Consider the following 22,386-nt stretch of genomic DNA (forward strand, 5'->3'; position numbering starts at 1 on the left):
TATGGGCGTAAATAACACACATGGCATGCCTCGTAAACGTCACATCCACATTCAAGATTTACCGATCTGAAAAATGCACGTGGGGTTACGTTCGCTTTGCAAGTCGCACCGCAGAAAAACGACAGAAAGCCATGCACAACTACGCTGCGCTGACCGCCACCGGCATTCCACTGACGAGCGGTTCGCCACGGGCGGCGCTGTTCGCTGAAACGACGGTGGTGCCATACAACGGCCGCCCGGTCCCTATAGGTTGTGCTCACTGGTGAGGCCCACATGCAGGCAACCATGTGATTGTGCAGTCATTGGTCACGTTGGGCTCTGCAGGATGGCGGTACTTATCTGTTCTAAGCACACGTGTGTTAGGCGTTCAAAACTCTACCCACCAAACGTAAGTAATGCCTCAATTTTATGTGCGATTAATAACATCTCTGATGGCACCACCATTGAGAATCAAATTTAAACGGAGCAGACAATGCATGCCAGTGTTTTTTCTGCGGCGTGCGGGTGCCGAGGCACAAGCCGCGCCGTGTCTGGCGCATCGGCCATGTCCGTGGCAGTTTCCAGTGCTGCCAAGCGAAGAAATTGACAGCTAAACTTTTCAGTGAATGCCACCTACAGCCGCAAGGACGTCAAATACTATGATAGGTGTCCTGTGCATTCGCGATTCTTGCAGTAGGCGTGGCTCTTTCAGAGGCAGTAAACGGCCAGACAATCGACATCTTTTTTTATTAGGGCTACTGCCGCAGTTCTACATTTATGCTAGAAGCAGTCCTCGGATGGTGCGGAAGTTTATTTACAGCCACTTTACAAAGCATATTTTTTTCTTGAATGACGCGCATAGAAGCGACAACCATAAGGACATCAATGCCCTTGTTATATTAAAGCACACTCGAGGCCAAACTGCCAAACAGAAACAAGACTGCCGAGCCATTTACCCTGCCCATCACAGCTGTTCAAAAGTGCACATGCGTAAGACAAAACTCAAACAGCGAAAATTGAACAAGTCAATCGCTCATCGCGTGATGTTTACTTTTCACCATATTTTGTGGTATTGTGCTGGTAACATGAACGTGCATCAAATTTCCACATTTTCAACACCGGCACAACAAAAGGTAAAATTGTGCAGCTTCCAAACCCTGTGAATGAGGAAATGCACTGGACACCTTTTGGCCAGTTGCATCTACGTTTGGTACTGAGATGGAACACTGGTAAAATAGTGACTCTCGACAACGTATATACTCGTGTAACAGAAAATACAAGAAAACACGACGGAGACCATGCTGCTAAAATCCTGTATATGTCTGAAAACTAGTCACGCATTGCTACTTTAGTGGCACTTTAAAGCATAAAAGACACTTTTAGGAGTACAACCAGGGATGATATGCACAAATGTATGAGACAGCTAAATGCACTCTGTTGGCGGAATGATGAATACAACTTGCCAGTCACACTCGTCAAAAAAACTAAAATGTTTGCTGCTGCCCTACTGAAGGATATGGAGTAGCAGCGCGACATCCTGACGTAGCAAAAACCTTCAGAACCGACAACACCTAGAAGTCCCTCCTATTTCACAGAAAATTTGTACAGCTGTTCCATGCTGAAAGGAAATTCATAGAATGTACTCGAATGCACTTTAGCTATACTACATTGAACAGGGCAAGGTGAGGATATTATATATTGTAGTAATAAAATAATCATGTTTGTATATGTTCAGCATTGTGTGTTCATACTTGCATTAGCAAATGCAGGGGACATGCTTTGCATGGAAGTGTGCATGTTGGAAACATCAATCAGGCTGTTACTATTGTCACGAAAGGGAAGTCTGTGGCCTCGCTTATATGATATAGCCCTCTATAAAAGGCATCCTTAAAAGATGTAAGTACTAGTAAGATCTTCTGTGTCTTTCATACTTTCTAGGGTAATACGTCAATTTTCGTCATTACGTAGTTATCAATGTCCGTCTTTAGCATTTTAAAGCCAATAATTTGGCCGCATTGTGCCGAGTTAAGAGATAAAATTGCACAGATATTGCGGAAAATGACAACACCCAGAACCGATGGGAACGGGCACAATTTCTACCATAAGCTTGCCGCAAGCTGGCTTCATGCACTCTTTCCAATCGTTATTATGAACAGACGCCTAGCTCCCTCCCTCTCTGGTATTGTTCAACTGCCTTACTGCATTTCTAAATGCACTTACATACATGCAAATACAGAATGCACTACAACAATGACTGTTAGTTGTTTAAAATATTTAGGTCCGAGTAATACATACGCCCTGGCATGGGAAGCAGTGTTTTGGCTCGGTGGGTTCTAATATCGAACGGAATGAACAATGCAGAAAAAACTCAGGTTCGCCGAAAATTCTCCACTAGGTCCGTAGAAAAAAAAAGTAGTAGAAAAAAAAAGTATCTGCTTCCCGGTGCATGAAGTTTTAAATTGTTTGGAGGCTTTATGGATATTTCGGTATCGTTTTCATTTCAACCATAATGTACATCATTGGCCACTTAGTCACTCCGAGAGGAACTAACCTATGCATGGGGCGAAGCGAATAGTATCGCAACAGCCTTCTGTGGAAGGTACAGCATGACAGACTATGAGGACCCTTCACTGTTAATTGTGCAATGCATGGGTGAGCCAAACAGGCTTTTCTTATGTACAGCTTTACACACACCACTACATTCCTTGAAAGAAGGGCATATTTTGCCCACGTGATGGTAACATTCCCACGTGCATCTCCAAGTGCTACCAAAAAACTCCTGACAAAAGAGATTGACATGAAAACACGACATGAGAAAATTAAAAGACATTATGGTTGCGAGCAGCCTAATAGGGAAACCTAATGACTAAACCCTCCGCCCCCCCCCCCTAACTTCCATTTCAAAGAAAAAGCGAGAAACACTGGACCCCCCCTGTCTATCAAGAGCGAAACCAGTGTGTGTGTGTGTGTGTGGAGAATTGGATAATCGCCGGCGCAACACAACGTGATTTGATATTTCAATTTGGTAACCTAGCTGGCCCTCGGCGGCGGCTACTTTATTTTCGCATTCAGCCAGTCCCGTATCCGGTCGAGGTTCTTCTCCTTCCAGCGAATGTTGGACTCTGCCTTCTCCACGGACTGCTTGTACGTCCGCCCCACCGCCGAGATGGTCTTGTTGTGCTTCTGGTAGAACACCGACAGCTGTAGCGGAAAAAAAGGAAAAAAGCGCACCATCAGTGCGCTCTGCCGCACATCCACAGGAATTGTCAAGACAACAGAGACCAGGTGCGTACCCTTAGCCCAGTTTTGCCACTGCTTCTGCCCGAGAGGCTTTGTTTATCAACGTGGCCCACAACGTTTTTCCAAGCGCACTACTGTGGTAAACAGGTTTGCAGTGTGTCCAGTAACCAAGCTATCAGCACAGTTGGAGTGTGGCGAAGAAACTAGAGAAATACTGAGTTCGGAATTCAAGCCTCCCAGCTTGAATGCTCAACTTCTGCCCAAAAAAACGACATTTTAGGGGCGAAGCCCCTGAGGGGCTGGGGCTGTTGGCATCTCCTGTCGTCATCGCAATCGTTGTCTCATGTAGTCACGGTACTAAAACACCGGGACCCTGGTTTACGCCTCACACTAGAAAGCTTTGTGCTTCAAAGACAAACGACTTTTGCTTACAGCAAAGCTGTATACCTCCTCCCCCCCCCCCCCCAAAGATTTCATCTCTGTTGGCAAAACGCCAAGGCACCAAGAATACACTTGTACACTGCAAGCTTCTCCCCTCCCTGGGTTTCATGTTAGTGGAGATGGCCCTGTTTTTTTTTTGTTTTTTTCACACTAAGGATAGAAGACTCCTTCCCTTCCTTGAAAATGAAATGAATAGTCAGGGGAAAGTGGTAGTGCTAATATATGGCGTGTTTGTTTACCTTGACTATCTAGCCTCCAATACAGATGCCCCATCATAGGTGGGGTCATTTCGCATTTATGCCCCTAATCTCGCCTCCTCTTGCGCTTCAAATGTCTTGTGCTCACTAACGCATGCTGTACCTAGTGACACTAGTAGAGCCAACACTCAGTAACAGCCAGCAAGCTACACATTTGCAGCCATGAAGTTAAATGCAAAGCTACATTCTATTTTTCCTGTGTTTTGCCAATACAGTAGAATCTCGATGATACGATTCTGGGTGATACGAATTTCGGGATGATACGAATTTCTGGAAAGTCCCGGCAAAATTGCATTGTTTGCAATGGGAAAAATTTCGGCTGTTACGAACGGACCTGCGCGGCCCGGCGGATGATACGAACGAGCCGGCGAGGAGCCCGAGTGCCGAACAAGCAAGTGACTGCTCTCTCTCCCCATTTGTCACTCTTCTTTCTCCAGAAACGGCCGGGCTGTTGTTTTCTGCTCGCGAAAACGCGCCCCGCACGCCCCACGCGCTGCGAAACCTCTTGCGCCTCTCGCACGCTGCGCGCGCCGCGGCCGGCGGCGGCAACATGGCGGCGGCTTCGGCAGCGAAGTGGCACGGCCGCTTGAGCGACTGCTTCAAGCCGCTCTTCAAGGCAGACACGAAGTTTCTTGTGCAGTAAAGGAGCTGATAACGTTGGCGAAAACGGTACTATAAAACACCATCCGCGCCGCTAGTGAAAGCGCCCATAAAATATCTGCCGGAGTGCTAAGCCTAAACATCTCGGGCGGAGCCAGCGGGCTGTCTCGATCGTTTCGCAAGTCGTCAGCGTGTTTTTCTGACCGAGGTAGGAGATACCGCGGGCGCGAAATTGTCAATGCGGCCGTAAAAATACAGCGCGCGCAAAGCCGAGGCGTGGGAATCGGGTGCAAAAACGCACCATGCGGTTCACGCTTGACTGTTGCGGCGTGTAGCGAGCTTGGACACCGGGAGTGAGGAGACAAGCGCGAAGCTAGGCGAAGCGTTACGCGCTCCAGAAAGGACTGCTTTGTGACGTGGGGGTTTAAAAAAAGCAGAAAAAATCACAGATTTGTTCACGCGAAAGTAAGAAAATAAACGAAAACTTTTTTCAGCGCTCATTTTTTTTGGTCTGTGTTAGTTCATACGAATTTCGGATGATACGAATATTTTTCGCGGTCCCACGAGATTCGTATCATCGAGATTCTACTGTATATCATCAACATGCTCGAGGGGTCGTTTTAGGCGCGTCATATTGTGGTACGACCTATCACACATTTCCAATGACTGCCGAAGACTTGTATTATAAAGTGCAACTTTTGAGTACACATGACTTGGCTGTGTAGACATGTTCATAACTTCGTCATCTTTATTACAGAGTGCGGATCAAAAACTGCAACAATGTGGTATTTTTTGGTGAGTCGAGAAACTGGCAATGGTGATAAGGAGAACGCATCGCTCACCATCTCCAGCTGGAAGCGCGAGTGAATGGCGCTGCCGCAAGAACTGAAGATCCCGGAAAGGGCGAATGCACCACCAGAGTAGCTGCAATTGAAGGTGACATTATTAGCCATTTCATATTTGACCCGCAATCGTCTCAAAATAACATAGCGAATAAAAAAACCAGTCGACGATATAATTTACACCGTATTGACGTCCTCAAGAAAAAAAAAATTCCCATCCTGGGAAATTTCCTTGAGCTGCAGATTTGTACTTCTAGGAAACCTCATTTGAATTTTTTACTCCTGAAATACCTAGTTCAGGAAGGCTTTTCAGAATCAGGAAAAACTGCTTTGGCACCAGTCTCTCATACCGCACATATTCACCGCATGTGTGAATAAGAGTTTAAATGTACTATCGGCGTCAAATGAAACGCGAACACGAAAGTACGAACCAGAATGTGCAAAATTGAAAAATACTGTTCGTACAGTTCATATAATGACATGCTCTTGGTATATTTGGAAATCCACTTTTCCCAACTTCATTTTTGTAACTAAGACACGCGTTATTTTGTAACTAAGACACGCGAAAGAAATTGCCCTATTTGTGCGTTCAGGTTCATATTTTCGTGTTTGCGTATCATTCGACGCCTAGAGTATATATGCATGCCATCACCTTTACTAACATACTGTACCCCCCTCAAATAATTTATTTGGAAGAAAAATTAACCCTTTAATTTTTATTTGTTTAATCCCTAGCTGTCTGTACCTCTCTGTCACACCCCCCCCCCCCCCCCCTCACAGACACACACACAAATTTTAAATATTGTATATGTGACATGCCAGTAAGGTTTTCCGTAAGGACAAGCTAGCTAGTTCTAAAGCCATCTTCAGGCAAGCGGTATTTTTGCAAGGCGCATTAAAGATTCCAAGGGCACAACACGGCCTTCTTGAAGTATATGCCGTAAAAAAGGCCTGCTTCAACTTAACAATGACATTGTCTGCTGTGCACTGCTTAAAAAAAACAGTAAGTGATTATTTTAAGTGCAAACCTCTGCTACTGGAACAAAATGTTATGAGCAACTGGAAATGGTATCCCCATTGTGGTGACAAGTTCCCAGTTAAGTCAGGTAAATCTAGTGAAGCGAGAAGACCAAATGTGGGACTGTGAACCAAATATGACTAGCAAGAGCTCTGCAAAATCAAAGTGAATATTTTCGAACTTTAATAGTAAAAACTAGCTCCAAATAGAATAGTAGCACATTTCTGAATGTACAAATCTTGTGTGTACAAATCTTCTACAGCATAACTAAAAAAAACTTAAACAATGAGAACTTCAAACGTCTAAGTGTTCTTGTGCTAGTATAAAAAAAAAATCATGTAAAACACTAAAAAGAAGAGATTAAGATAAGATAGCTGAGCAGCGGGAAGGAAATTGTGGCATACATTGCCATTAAGAAACGGGTTCTTCAGCGTGCTGAAGTATATCTGACTGGTCTCTCCGGTCATTTAAAACAAGCTAGAGTCATTTAAAAAAAGCTAGAGTACCTTACAGCAGGTCAATAAGTAAAATCTCTGGATTCCTCACTCCTGCCATTATATTCCAAGAAACTACTTTTTATTGCCATTATATTGGCAAGAAACTAATTTTACACAAGTAGCGTTCCACTTCACCTAATGTACACAAAAACTATCATTCGCTTGTTTCTCGCAAGGCTTACAAGCATCGGGATTGTTCAAAGAAGCCAGCACCCCTTCAAAAAAGGTATGGTTGAAAGTTCACAAATCGAACTACAGAGACAAGTTGTATTGCTCTATTAGTTGCATTAAAGCAAAGCTTTCTATGTTTCACCGGTGCCGTATATTGGTACGTCCGAAATGCACTGCTGGAAAGCCAACTCACACAATGGGTTTCCACGAAGGCACATGAAGTGCCTCAAGAAAAAAATTGGCTGCGTATCAGCTCCTTTCGTTGGGAATGTCGGCGAAAGACTACACTTGCCAAGTGAATGCCGCTCATGCTGTTCCTCTTCCGTCGCGCTTCTCCCAAGGTAAGCATGCTAGAGATTTGCTCGTGTCAATTTAAATTTACCGCGTTCCACACGGTCCGAGTCAGGTGCCTCGATGCCATGGCTGCCATACGGCGGAGGCGCATGTGAATGGAGGCGCCCTACTTCAACGTTTATAGAACCACGTTTCCCTACTCCACGTGCGGTCCAAGCAGAACGTGGAACCTACCTAGTGGAACCTTTCATAACTGTTGCCGCTTGATTTCCTAAACTGCCACCACAAGCTATAGTGGCACAGGCTACAGCAGGCAACAGAGTCAAGATTTTTTTTTCTGCAGTGGATTTAGTAATTGCAAAAACCAAGCATCCATGAATTTTTTTTTAATAAAGGAACACTGCAAATACCACTTATGTATTGATGTCCTGTCTTATATTTGCGTAATGTCTTGTTCTTGTTCAACAATGTTGACAAGTATGAACATTGCCACCGGACTTGGGCGTTTCCTATCGCGCAACTTTTGTTTCACTTTGGCCGGGTGGCTGAATCAAGTCATTACAATTACTTACAGACAGACCGACATGACTTACAGACTTGACTTACAGACAGACCGAAATTTCTGCGTTTAAGTAGCCCAAAAAAGACTATCGTCTTAAATATTAACGTTTCCCATGGTCAAAATCGAACCTGGTTCCCCTGCCTAATGATGTTGACACTTATCCGATCGCGCCACTTAGACATGGTTGCAGCAGTTTGGATTTTGGACTTTGGCTTTGACTCAGGTTGCATGGGAGATCTTTCTCTTACGAAAGGGGCTTTGATGTTTTGTAAATTTACACCTTGGAGGGTCAAAAACTGCGCTTCGAATTAAATTTAACAGCAACACTATTCGTGAAGTAACGTAATTAGCCGATTCTAAAGTGTCCCCGATTCTAACGCGCACCCGATTATCCTGGCAAAAAAACCGAAAAAACTTGCACCTCCGATTGTAACACGCACGTAACTTTGTGAGCAAGAAAAACGAATGCGAGAGAAACGGGCGATTTATTCCCTGAAGTAATCTCACTCATCTCACTCCTCGTCGCTCTCCACTGACCACAACATCTCGTCCTCGGTGCCGTCAAGCGCGTTTGCGATGCCACACTTCTGAACAAACGTTCAACCATGGTCGATGGGATCGTGGCCCACGCCTCGCACGCCCATCCCGCGAGCTTCTCCAGAGGCGCACGCTTCAGCCAACCGCTCGTTGTGAACGCGTGGGAGCCGCTGCTGCCATTGCTGTTATAAAGCGCGCAAGTGGAACGATTTGGCGATTTGTGTGAACGCCGATAAAAAAAAGCCTAGGCACCTAGGCTTCCTGCGTTCGAAAAATCATTGCTCAAAGCTTTGGCGCTATCTTGAGATGGCGATGGCGATGGGTGGGATGAAATTTCCGCTGTTTCGGCAGTTTCGGTTTGCTATCCGATTCTAACGCGCATGCGATTTTTCGACCTATTTTTCCGGAAAAAAAGCGCGTGTTAGAATCGGGTAAATATGGTATTCAAAGTCTCGAATCGCACTGAATATCATAGGTTAGGTATGGTGATGTGGTAGCATTCTTATCAGGCTTGTCCTTACGTCTTGTAGATGGCTTCCCAGTGCTCGAGCAGGAAATCGAAGAGGAGGCTGCGACCGAAGACAGTGGAAGCGACTGCGCTGATGACCGACCCACCGTCCTGCCGGCGGATGCCGGAGTTGGGTGTGATTGTTTTCATCAGGAAACTGCAAGTCACAAAAAGAAAAACAATGAATTAAGTAAAACTCAGCGATCTATTCCAGCAAAGCATCTACACTTAATAAGGCAAGTGAATGGCACTCTTTAGATGTGCATCTTTCAAGATATAATAAGCTAGAGCCGGCACCTTAAATTGAGAAAGTATTTTTTTTGAAGCTGGGTATATCCTAGCCATTCATAGCCACTTTCATCTGTTTAAACGATGAATATATGGCAGCAGAAAGCGTCATATTTAAAAACAATGATCTTTCTCTCTTGTATTCAAGTGGAATAGACTGCCCAGATAACACCACACCCTCATATACATGGTGCTTTTTTCACTATGTTCTTTGATGCCCTCACTGCAATCATTGCGAACAAGACTTTCACAAACTAAAATGTCTTTTTTTTACTAACAGCTTTGCAAAACTTTTGTCTGCACTCACTCCCCATTCCTTAGACTTGTTGCCGTTGGATGCTCGCAGGCTTCGAAGCCAGCCTCTTTATGATGTGGAACGAGTAGTCTACTTTCTGGGCTATACGAGAATTGCCTCAACTGTAGTTATTAAAAATCTTAATATTAACACACCACTGCAGCGAGTTTTTAACTGAATTATTTCGGCATTAAAGGGGTCATGCAGACAAAACACAAGTCTGGTTCATTCGAAATATTTCCTTGTCAGATTCGTACTAACACCACTGTTAAAGCACACTTCGCTCAAATATGCTATATAATTAGGAAAAAAGGGAATGGCCATGCGACCCACTAGCTCATTTCCCGCAACAGAACCTATGATGTCATATTCCCAGTGGTGTGATTGGCTGAGGCCGGCAAAAGCAACACAAATTATGCAGGGCTTATAAGCTTGCTGAACAAGCTATTCGCACTTACATTTAGGGCACATTCTTTTTAGCAGTAAGAACGGTCGGGTAAACAATGAAAGTTATGAAAATACGCGTAAACACAGAACTACCAATGTGCACTGCTGTTGGTACTGGGCGCACTATGCTTTTTTTAGCTGCACAGCAGCCCACCGTTTTCGAGTTGCCTCAGACGACACTGGCCCATTGACGCGACATTGTCTTACGTGACCCTGTTTGTCAAGCATTACCCATGCTACTACTTTCTATCTACTTTCTAAAACTACTTTCTACCGTAACAAAATCAAGCCAGGAGCAAATACGGTCAAAAACAAAGCAACAGTGGACAACAGTCCGCGGCTGACTGTGCTAGCTCCATCTGGGAGGACTGACGGTAAGCAAGGCTGCAGATCCTAATGAAGCACTGGAAGTTCATTTTAATACCCGCCCTCATGACTTCATGGCAGACGTCACGAAAACACACTCGTGGTAGAATGAAAATTTTAACCGAAGTTGATTAATTTCTCCGTGAATACGGCATCGTTTGCTACAAGACAAGCCCTCGGGATGCTACAAAACACAAAATCTTTCGAATAAAACAAACTTGTATTTTGTCCACATGGCCCCTTTAAGCAGCTGCCTCATCTACACAGCAAGCAGCGGAGAGTAAGAGAACTGTTCACCACTAGGTCACCTCCCGATGGCGTGACTAAAACCTTAGTTACCTTCCTTGCAACTAACCACCCACTGCATTTATACCAGTAAGGATAGTACCAAACACACAAGTGGGGTTTCTTTTCGTGTCGGGTTTAAGTGCCCCGATTGCTTTTTTCATGACGTATAGCATAGCTGATGTCCTCAAAAAAAAAAAAAAAAAGAAACACAGGCTTTGGTGCTGAGCTGAATAGGTAGTTGATGTTGAGCCTGACATTGCAGAAGCATATTGGTAAAAAAGTCAAACCATCTGCTGAGTTGGCAGCACATCAGTAGTCGCCTCTATAGGTTGTATTCACTGGCATGGCATGCATGCGGGCAACAATGCGTGTGCGCCGTCACTGGTTACATCAGCTCTGCGAGATGACGGTACTCGTCCGTGTTAAGCAGACGACACGTTTGGTGTTCCAAACTGTCCCCCACCAAGCGCAAAATAATGCTTCAACTCCAATGTGAGTGCGATTAATAATAAATCTGTTGAGACAACCGCCGAGAACCGGGTCGAAACGGGGCGAACAACGCACACCGATGTTTTTTTTTTTTTTTTTTTTTTTTGCGTGTTGCGGCCGCAGTGGCTAAAGCCGTGCCCTGTCTGTGACTGGTTGGAGTTGGCACAAAATTTAGGAGCGGCAAGTGTAGCCTGTGTATCTGATTTCAGGCTCCTTTCCCAAGCAAGCAGGTGGTCATGGTGACTGGCGGCTCGCACCTGTTGAGGACCCATGGTTCCCTGGAACAGGCCAAGCTTTGCAGCTGCTTCGCTTTCTCCGATGCCACGTTGGTCTTGTTGTACATCTCCCATAGGAACAACCAGTCATCGTAGTTGCCATTCTCGATGGCTGTGCAGTACACGAACCCCCGGAAGTTGGGCTTGATTCTGCAACAAAAAAAATAAAAATTTATGTTTAAGTGAGAGGCATTATCCAGTGCGTAGGCACTCGCAAAAAAAAGTTGGATACAGCATCTTGTGCTACTACACTCCATGCTTATGCATCGTTAAGACTGTTCCCGCTTAATGTTTCCAAGTTATGGAATCTGACATCTGGTTGAGCCAAACAACGCAGAGAACAATTTTTTATGCCCGGTGAGACAGTACACCCATTACGTCAGAAGTTCAAATATGACATTGCCATCGAATCTTGTTATAACGAAGTAGTATCGGGACAGTAATTTAGTTCATTATACCCGATATTCTTCACAACAGTGGAGCTAAAAATCGCTTCAAACCGATCGGTAATGTGGCTCCCACAAAAAGTGTCGGTACAAAAACGCATTATTGTAATCTTCGAACCTACTATAAACACGGTAAGCCTTTCCTTCCTCCTTGTGGCATTTCAAGCTCAATGAACCAGAACATGAAACAGGAATTCAAGTACAACAGAACAGAGTTCATTTCACAAAACAGGCCTGCGTTCCTATTTTTTCGTGGAAGGATGTGATCTGTGCCTGGTGGCTATTCACACCACTGAGCAGGAAGTGTTTTTTTACACAGTGTCCACGAACAAATGCGCCTTTTCTACTTCTGCAGTTTCCGACATCGGGAGCTTTTTTCCAAGCAGCTTCTCAGCCTACTGGTCAAATATATCTGTTACATCCGATATGTGCGCGCAGCTCTCAGAGTTTCACTTTCGTTATAAAAGAATAAGTGTCACTGAAATGAAGCATGACCAACCAAAGTTTGCATTTAGTTCACTATAGCCGGTAATTCGCTATATCAGTGTTCGTTATAACGAAGTTTATTTAACTGTACTCTCAAAAGCTTACATTCACGACCCACACTTCCGAGGTACAAACCGGGGTGATTAAAGGGTGAAATATCTCTGCAGGTTTGCTTCACCCCCACTAAAAGTCAAATGATCAACGCAGGCTACCAACAGAGCGAATTGGGTGATAGCCAATACCACAAATACAATCTGAATGAAAAGTGAGTTCTTCGCTGTGGCACTGCCTATTCATTCGAACAGTATGCTCAACCCTAGCAGCAACTTGAACTCATTCAATTGGTGGCACAGATTCTTCATTTGATGATTGTGATTGCAGGGTTTAACGCGCCGACGCAACGCAGGTGATGAGGCGCACCGTAGTGGAGGGCTCCGGATTAATTTTGACCACCTGGGGATCTTTAACGTGCGCCGAAATCTCGTACACACGGGCGTTTCTGCTTTTCGCCTCCATCAGAAAAGCGGCCGCCGCGGCCGGGAATCGAACCCACATCCTCGTGCTCAGCAGCACAATGCCTTAGCCACTGAGCCAATGCGGCGGGTGATTCTTCATTTGGGCGAGTTTGAAGAAGCATCCCAATGATTCCCCCTAATAGAATGCCTTCGTGTGCAGTGTGCGTTAGAAAAGCTCAGAGGCTACCTTGTTGACCATGCAGGTCTTGCTCCCGTAGTAAAAAAAAGTGCTAGTTAGAAATCTGAACAAGCTTATCGCTGTTTGTTTCAAGTAGTGAGTGAGAACTCGCATCTCTGCTAGACCCAGGTTTTAGTCTGGTATTGGCAGAGGCAATAGCCTTCAAGCAGCAACATAGCCCAATCGATAGCTATCACTGCCTGTGGCATGTTCTTGTGCATTTTAAATGCAAAGCTTTCTACCTCTACCAGCCAACAGATCCTTCGCGGCGTACGGGACAAGAAACTCCTAACGCAGCTGGAGAGGGGGAGGGCGGTTTTCACTCACAGAGCACAGTGTAGATGGCGCGGCGAACACACGCTATTACCCAGAATTCCCTGTGCGGCGGCGGGCACGACGGCGGGAACCATTCCGTTGGCTTTGTTGTCTGCTTTAGCAACGGTTGTTTTGGGCCTGTTTTGGCACAGCTTTGCATCCATTGCGCGCTTCCTTTGCACGGCTTGATTAACCTGTTCGACAGCCCCTCCTGGGTAACGGGGACCCGACGGAATAAGTGGTCGTACGGTCAAGATATGCTAGGGATTGGTTTGCAGGGTGGGAAAACAAAATGTAGAGACCACGTACAGACATCTGGTCACTAGAGAAACGCTACCTTTTGCGCACCGGTTGCCAAGAATGGGACCCTGTTTTCTAAATTGGTGAATACCAATTCAGTTGTGTTTTAAGAGGTATTGCAAAAGGTGAAAGGAGGAACTGGTTGATAAATAGCGATTATAGGAGTTCCCTCAGCTTTCTCGCAATTCTCAAACTTGCTAAACTAACTAGTTTAAATCGGTATAAATGGGAATCGCTAAGCTCACATGCCGAATTGTTTCGGTGTCTGTGCTTGTGTGTGTCGCACGGTGGTGTAGCCGAGAGCTAGCACATCAGGATGGCTGGGTTCCACTGTCTCACCCTTCGAAAGACGCTCCTCTCCGTTTTCTTTTCGCTGCCCCACGGCTGGGCTACAGCGACAGCGTCCGCTGCTCTAGCTCGACCGTGGCCGACGCTTCTGCGTTCGAGAATCCACCCCCGCGAATTCCAGGTAACGGCTGGCCGAATCTCTGGTTTCACTCTTTGTAGAGCCACGTGTGTGAATTCAAGTGACGTCGCATGGGCGTTGTGGGTGTCGTTTAAAGCTTTGCTTTCCAACCACCTTCACGGTGTGGATTCGAGCCAATTTTTTTAGCATCTTGTCCTCAAGCCACACTCACCGCCACTTTGCTTCCCGGAAGGTGTACAATTCAAATATAAGTCTTCTAACCTGCTCTAATTCAGTACGCCCCTCTGTCATGGTGACATCAGGAGTTCTTACACGGGTAGCTGAGAAACTAGACACTGGTCTTGCAGCCTCAAATTGAATCACTGGCAAGGGATGATTGAGGACAAAAAGAGCTAAATGGATTGTTGAGCAAGAGGCAACTAACGGGCTGGTCTCCGATTTGCTCTCCCTCCACGCACGGAAGTCCTTGAGGGCCTCGTTCACGCAACTCTCCTCACCGAGGTGGCACACCATGGAGTACATATGGCTACGGAGCAACCTGCAAGCAAACACGAGTTAGTGCACCACAGACAAGAAAGTCTCCCACTACTGCTTGTAACGAGATCAAGTTTAAAGGAGCCATGAAGACAAAATACAAGCTTGTGTTATTCGAAAGATTTCGTGTTTTATAGTGCCCCAGCGCTTGCCCGAATGCAAACGGCACTTTGTTCACTGAGAAATTAATCAATTTAAGTTAAAAGTTTGATTTTCCCGCTAAATCATGTGTTTTTGTGGTCCGCAATGACATCACAGACCGCCCTGCAGCCTAGGGTCCCTTGATTCACGCGTCCGCCGTACAGGGTGGAGGCACGTATACGGTGGTGCCGCCATTTTGGGTCGCTCGCTCGCCGCCGAAGCAAGTCATTGTATCAAAACCGCACTACAATTATCGCCGCAACGCGGTTAACTGGCGAAGTTTGAATCATCGTATCTGTTTCGCGTTGCTGGGTCGCGTAGGAAACGAAAAGAACAACTCGTTGAGCACGTTGACCAATTGTAGCGGCACGGGACCATTCAAAGGGTGTCTCCACCCTGTACGGCAGCGTTGGCATCGAGGTGTTCATGCATTTGTTTACGTTAAACCTAGATGGCGCCACCATACCGTGGCATGCCGTTTTGTGCCTTTGGTTTGTTTTTGACCTTCTTTAACCTGACTTGTTTTTGTTCTGGGAGAAAATCGTTGCCTGAAACATAGTGCTCGCTCGACAAATGTAGTCACGTAAGACACCGTAGCGTCAATCAATCGGCCAGTATCGTCTGAGACGACCCCGAAGCTCTGCAGATCTGTGCAGCTAAACAAGCATAGTGCGCGCAGTACCAACAGCAGTACGCATCGGTACTTCTATGTTTACACGTGCTTTCGTAACTTACACTGTTTGTCCCACCATTCTTACGGCTTTAAAAAGAATGTGCCCTAAATTTAAGCGCAAATAGTTCGTTCAGCAAGCTTATAAACTCTGCCTAATTTGCGTTTGCTTTTGCCGCACTCCGCAAATCGCAGAGCTGTCTCATGTGACATCATAGGTTCTGTTGCGGGAAATGAGCTAGTGGGTCGCATGGCCATTCCCTTTTTTCCTAATTATGTAGCTTATTTTAGCGAAGCTTACGTTAAATCAGTATGATTCTAACAAGGCAATCTTTTTAATGAACCAAACTTGTGTTTTCTCTTCATGGCTCCTTTAAAGGTGTTTAGTTTACAACAAGACAATGCAGGGCGCCAATGCAACAAAGTAAACGGCAGAAGTGCTCTCGGGTAAACCTTAACCCTTTCAGCCCCGACGTTTTGATTTCAAGCAAAATAATGTTTTCTGTGTGTTTTCCCAAATTTTAGGGCCCCAAAGCCCACAAACAAAAATAGAGCTGGAAGTGCAAATAATAACAGATTATTAATGAGGCAAATAATTGGGAAATCTGGCTGTTAAAAATTTCTTGTTGAGCAGAGCCAACACTTTTGCACGTTTTCCTAAACCTTATGACAACATGAACCTACAAACAAAAAATGAGCTTCGTAATGCACATATTTATAGATTTACAAGCTTGAGAATAAAACTCAGACTGCCATTTCTTTCAGCCTCAATATCGTAATTTCATCTTCACCGGAGCTTCTTTGTAGCGTCCAGGTCCACTAAAATGAAAACAACAGTGATATCTATCGCAACAGGCATCATTGAAGAACAATTCCCCAGAAAACTAGCAGTTTTGGTTTCATTCTCTTTGCTCCAGAGGAACTTTTAGGTGATGCCTTTAAATGACGCCACCAGGGCCGAAAGGGTTAAGAACAGCAACGGAAGTTGCCTCTGTGCTTAATCACCGCAACCGGATGTTACTCTGTGCGGCGCAAGTAGTGCGTTACTGGGAATATTTTGAACATCGTACGACCGTTTCTGTGATTTTTTTAACCTAATATGCTTATAAACTACTGCAGCAATGACAAACAAACTACGTGAGAAAAGGCAGACGATATCACACATTCATAGCAATCTCCTTTCAAAACGCGCGTGCCCGTTGACATCAGGGTCCGTCGCTTAGGCGGAGTGACACCGTACACGGGCTATTGCTGTTCTTAGCTTGTTCCCTAGTATAGCAACCATTTCTTTTGAAAGTTAACAGCATAGGAATGTACAGGCGTGCTTGCAGAAAGATGTAAGGCCTGTATGTGACCCAATTTGTTAAACTTCCCCCAATAAAACATGTAATACCCCTAAAAAAAGAACTTACAGCAGCAGCAACTTACATTTCAAAATAAAGCCAAATTGAACAGCCGTTTATCCTTCGTACGCGGCCACACACCCACATCATGCGTCGCGAAATATTCCCCATTTGTGATGGTGCATAAATTATTGATGTGATAAATGACACTCTGGCTTATTTCAGTCACTCTTTGTCCAAAAGACGGTCGTTCTTGACGTGTCATTTGAAATATACAGGCCAGTAGAAGAAAAGCAAAAAGGTTTCTCACGTCGTCAAGATTGGCTCCCCTTCCTCCTCCTTCCACGTCAGGCGATCGTAGGCCGGCTTCGTGAGGCTGAGCAGGTACTTCTGCAGACAGCAAAAGAAGAGAAGCACACTTGTTAGTTCCGGATAAAAACTAGTTAGTCGCAGAGAAGCTGTCGCCAGAATTAAAAGGGGACACAGAGGTCTCTGATTACAAAGTTTATTTTTACAGTTATGATGATGAAAATCAAGAGACATATGTAGTTTTAATTCTGACTGTAGATATGAAATTTGTTTTTGTGTAAAATGCCTACATTGAAATTTATTCTGATTTTTATATTTGTTTTTCTGACAGCGTTTGTAAGAAAACTGCTGGAGTGATGCGGCTGAACGATGTACCATTGAACTGTGCACAAATTATGCAATAAGATTAACATCATCATTCTATCTGGCCTGTAGCAGAAGTTACGGCCATTTGAAGTTTGTGCTTGGAAGGCAAGACCGGTTTTTCTGGTTCCCACCTCTCTAGCCCAAACTTCAAATGATCGTAAATTCTCTACAGGCCAGATAGAATGATGATGTTAATCTTATTGCACTCCTTAATTTGTGCACAGTTCAATGGTACATTGTCAGCCGCATCACTCTAGCAGTTTTCTTACAAACGCTGTCAGAAACACAAATATAAAAATCAGAATAAATTTCAATGTAGGCATTTTACACAAAAACAAATTTCATATCTACTACTGGAATGAAAAACTACATATGTCCCTCAATTTTCATCATCACTGTAAAAACGTTTTTGATTTAAGACCAGTGCGTCCCTTAAGGGACACGACCACTATTAGAAATTCCTAAAAGATGAAATAACCTGCACAGCGATTGTAACCCAGTTCGAACACAAGCTTTTCACAACCAACAATTCAGTAACAAAGTGCATGGCTGAAGCAAAGTGATGTGGTCGCTTTGTATATATATACACAGTAGTGCGGCCGCGAAGTAGTGTGTAGACAGTAGTTACCCCTTGACATAACGAAGTCCTGGGGGCTCAAAACTGGCTTTCTTATTATCATCATCATTATCATCACCAGCCCATCTATGCCCACTGCAGGACAAAGGCCTTTCCCATGGATCTCCAATTATCTCGGTCCTGTGCTAAGTGCGACCAATTTATCCCCGCAAACCTGTGGATCTTATCTGCCCATCTAACTTTCGGCCGCCCCCTGCCACGCTTGCCCTCTCTAGGGATCCACTCCGTTACCTTTAATGACCAACGGTTGTTTTGCCTTTGCATTACATGCCCTGTCCACGCCCATTTCTTCTTCTTAATTTCTACTAATATGTCCTTAACACGTGTTTGTTCCCTGACCCACTCCACTCTCTTCTTGTCCCTTAACGTTACACCTATCATCTTCCGGTCCATTTCTTGCTGAGTCGTCCTCAATTTAAGCCTCCAAGTTTCTGCCCCGTAGGTGAGGTGCAGCTGCCACACACTTTCTCTTTCAGGGACAATGTTAGGCTGCCATTCATTATCTGGCTTTTAGTATCACTTATAACAAAGCCATTTATTAAAGTCAAGCCAGATAATGAATGGCTTTGCTGTAAGTGATAGTAAAAGTAGAGATGATTTGCTCCCCATGTACTAGCCTGCTACAACGGGGACCACGAAGAACAACTTGCAACCGAGCGGTCACCGACCTTCCACTTCCCGTAGACGTCGGTGGTCTCGAGCATGCGGCTGATGAAGGCCAGGTTGGCTCCGATGGGGCTCCAGGCGATGTACGACTCCTCCTTGGACAGGTACTGCGTCGCGTTTAACGCCAGCCCGTAGTCCACGAAGCCCGCCCTGCGCGAGGAAAAAGTGCCACCGCGAAATTGAGCGAAAAACGGGAACACGTTCGCAAATTATTTGAACACACAACAGGGAGGTAACGGCTTGTTAGAGGCCAACTGCTCTCAAATTTCACCTTGGCCAAATTTTTCACTCTGCACGTAGAGCACGTACCACCAAACCAACTGGGGCATGATGGGTAGCTCCGGGAAATGAGTTGTTAATCAGTCAGCAACATTTAAGGGGGGACACTGCTCTTAAAACAACTAATTTTCTAATAAACATTGTAAACTTGTCAGGCTTGCTGCTTTTTTCTCACTGATTTCAAATATGCCATTATTTTTCCAGTTGGTCGATTAGTTCCCAAGATAATGAGAGGTAACTAGCCATTTTTGGAGGAACAATAGAAAAAACAGCGTTGGTTATAAGACTGTAATCTTTATATTTTCCAATACTATGAACCCTGGTGAATGCAATAATTGAAGCAGTTTTTTGATGCATCGCTTGCAACTAATTTTGGTGGCACCAGTGGTAAGGAACCACGAGTGGTAAGGAACCCTTTTGAGTGCCCATTTAAAACACCAAAGTTTAATGAGCTGTAAAATTAGTTCCAAGTGACGCATCAAAAAACTTTGATTACTGCACTCACCAGGGTTCATAGTATTGGAAAATATGAAGATTACTGTTTTATGATCAACACTGTTCTGTCTATTGTTCCTCCAAAAATGGCTAATTACCTCTACCTTGGGAACTAATTGACCAACTGAAAAAATAATTGCATATTAAAAATCAGTGAGAAAAAAGCAGCAAGACTGACAAGTTTCACAAAGTTTACTTGAAAATTAGAAGTTGTTTTAAGACCGGTGTACCCCCTTAAATTAGCTCCATTGCAGACGACGCTACACCTGCCGCCGTATTGTGCAAACAACGATGAAGCGGAAGTGACATGCCAGCTGGCCAGGTGCTTGCTCCTCTGGCTAGTCAAGAGAGCCAGTCAAGCATCGTTGGGCTTGCTTTTCCAAGGGCCGTCGTGCGTGCAAAACCATTGTATGAAGGTTTGCTCCGGCCAGCCGGCCAACCACTCACTGGCTGCAACGTCACTCCAGTCTGGCCATTATGACCACGCTCCTCTCAGTTTCCGTTTCAAAATCGCCAATGTTTGCTGGTTGTTTGCACCGTGCACACAAGTAGTGTCATATTTTGTATCCCACAGTTTCGGTGTCAAAATCACCAATGTTTGTTGCACCGTGCACAAAGACATTTTAGGTATCATATTTTGTACGCAGTGTCTAGAGTTACGTCCGACGGAACCCAAAATTGAAAACTAGAGTTACGTCCGACAGAACTTTAAGCCAGTTTCTAGAGTTACGTCCGACGGAGAATTTGAAACTAGGGTTACGTCCGACGGAACTTTAGGCCAGTTTCTATAGCTACGTCCGAGGGAACGCAGGATTGAAAACTAGAGTTACGCCCGAGGGAACTTTCGGCCAATGTTTTGAGTTACATCCGGCATAACATAAAGCACACAAAAAATTTTACAGCTAATGGCACCAAATACCGTGATGCTCTATATGTGTAATCTACACGCAACATTATTGAAATGGTCACTTGTACGATACATGACGTGAAATTCGAAAACACAAAGGTTGCTGCTTTACGGCCAAACTGGTTCAGAACGAGTGTAACATGTTCGACAGCGCCGGCTCCCCGTCGGTTGAGTGGTCAGGAGCGTGATATAAGTGCCCACATAACTGCAGGGATGTGTCTTCAAATCTCACCTGAGTTGGAGTTTTTTTTTTTTAATTAAAGGATTAAGATTTTTCTGTACTTGTTGACGTACACTTCTTTCCATATCCCATCGATTCCTTCCTATTGATTGCAAATGGTATAAACAACACTGAAAAGTCGCAAACCTGGCCAGATCCAAGATGTCGTCCAACGCCTGGGCCCTGTTCATGACATCGATTTTCTGGAAGGGAAATACGATAAGCAGCTTATTAGAACACGTTACAAATTGGTGCGCTGTTTTGGCACAATTAGACATGAAAAAAAAAGACCCAAAGCTGACCAGATGTGTTGTTGTAAACACGTAACTACAAAGAAAAGCTGCACCCACCCCTAAATCAAGAAGTCTTGTTCTTCAAGCTTCGTAGCTTATGAATCCCTAGACACAAACTGAGGATTTTATGAATGACTTTCCACACGAATTCGGTAAGCAACTGCGATGCTTATACAGTAGAGTCTCGATAAATGGAACTTCAAGGGACCGAAAAAAATCAGTTCCATTTAACGGGAGTTTTGTCCACTGAGAGAGTTGCGCAAAAGTGAAAATTTATGTGTGTACGCACTCTTAACGAACCTCTAAGCCCTGGAAGGTGAATGTAGTTGATAGATTTTCAAAAAGCAAGAAAAATACAAGAGGTTTAGGTACAACATTTACGAATTTTATGTGGCAACAATTAGTCGCTGTGCCCTAAAAATACATAAAAATGCATCGAAGGGCCACTTTCGAAGTCAAGAATGATGTCCTTTCTTTTCTAACCTAAGCGCCCCGACTTTGATGGCAACACAGTAATGAAGCACGAATAGCAGCACCACAATGGCACGAACAAGATGGCAGGACCTCGGCAACTTGAATCGAGACCGAACAACTAGAACATGAACTACTATGATGCTGCATTCGTCGCGCTAACACGGTCGACTACTAACGAGATGAGGCTTACAAGACCAGCGAGGCTAAAAAAAGAAAACAAAATCTAAACAGCCAGAACCGGAAAAAGCTGATGCTGATGAGGCCATGGGCTTGACAAGAAGTTCCATTTTCGCTTCTGTTTACATAGTGAGGCGGAAATTTTAGTTGCGATCACCGAATTTTTTTCACTTCATCTGAATACAAAACCAACCAACTAACAGGCTACAATTCCGTTTAGGCAGCAATTCCATTTAGGCGCTTTCCGTTTATCGAGATTCTACTGTATTGTGATAAAAGAAGTGCCATGGAAGAGTCCGCACAAAACATGGATATTTTAAGAAGTCCTTTTCCGATAGGAAGTAGGAGCACATGGTAGAAAAAGTATGGAACTAACATCTGTATAACTAAACTTGCTGTTGTGAAATTTGTAAAAAAAGCATCTTTCCATACAAAAATGAAGATAACACATCCGCCATATTTTGTTGAAAATTAACGGGATAATGTGCCAATTTTAATCGATGTATCACATATTTATTGTGTCAATGTCGGTACGTGAACAATTTAAAATTTTTCTGATTAACTTCCCACAACTCCTAGGCATCAAAAAAAGCAGCTGACGATTACTATACCCCTTGAAGGAGCCATGAATTCAGTATATCAGCTCCATTACAGCCCCAAAAGATGTTTTTTAACGAAAAAAAAACAAGAAGTATTTAAAAACTTTAAAATTTTGCGCCACAGTGACGTGTTATGAACAAGAATGACGCCATACGGGCCAACAATAAAACAATTTTCAATGCGTTAACTGCACGTTAGCATTCAAGTGATGCGG

The 22,386-nt window shown here is 44.4% G+C and overlaps 1 protein-coding gene across 1 annotated transcript in view; it reads right to left on the reverse strand.

Moving 5' to 3' along the window:
• Positions 1–707: 707 nt before the first annotated feature.
• Positions 708–22,386, reverse strand: part of LOC144179252 (aminopeptidase N-like) — a 129,141-nt gene continuing 107,462 nt past the window's right edge. Inside the window, exons 13-20 of the mRNA XM_077707539.1 lie at positions 20,776–20,831; positions 18,730–18,877; positions 17,060–17,139; positions 14,486–14,599; positions 11,377–11,544; positions 8,960–9,103; positions 5,360–5,441; positions 708–3,180 (exon numbers count right to left, since the gene is read on the reverse strand). Of these exons, the coding sequence (XP_077563665.1) occupies positions 3,031–3,180; positions 5,360–5,441; positions 8,960–9,103; positions 11,377–11,544; positions 14,486–14,599; positions 17,060–17,139; positions 18,730–18,877; positions 20,776–20,831 (942 nt within the window). The 3' untranslated portion in view covers positions 708–3,030. The remainder of the gene's footprint in view (positions 3,181–5,359; positions 5,442–8,959; positions 9,104–11,376; positions 11,545–14,485; positions 14,600–17,059; positions 17,140–18,729; positions 18,878–20,775; positions 20,832–22,386) is intronic.

The sequence above is a fragment of the Haemaphysalis longicornis genome, unplaced genomic scaffold (assembly GCF_048455015.1).
Source record: "Haemaphysalis longicornis isolate Haplotype H1 unplaced genomic scaffold, Haemaphysalis longicornis Haplotype H1 scaffold_4, whole genome shotgun sequence".
NCBI lineage: Eukaryota > Metazoa > Arthropoda > Arachnida > Ixodida > Ixodidae > Haemaphysalis > Haemaphysalis longicornis.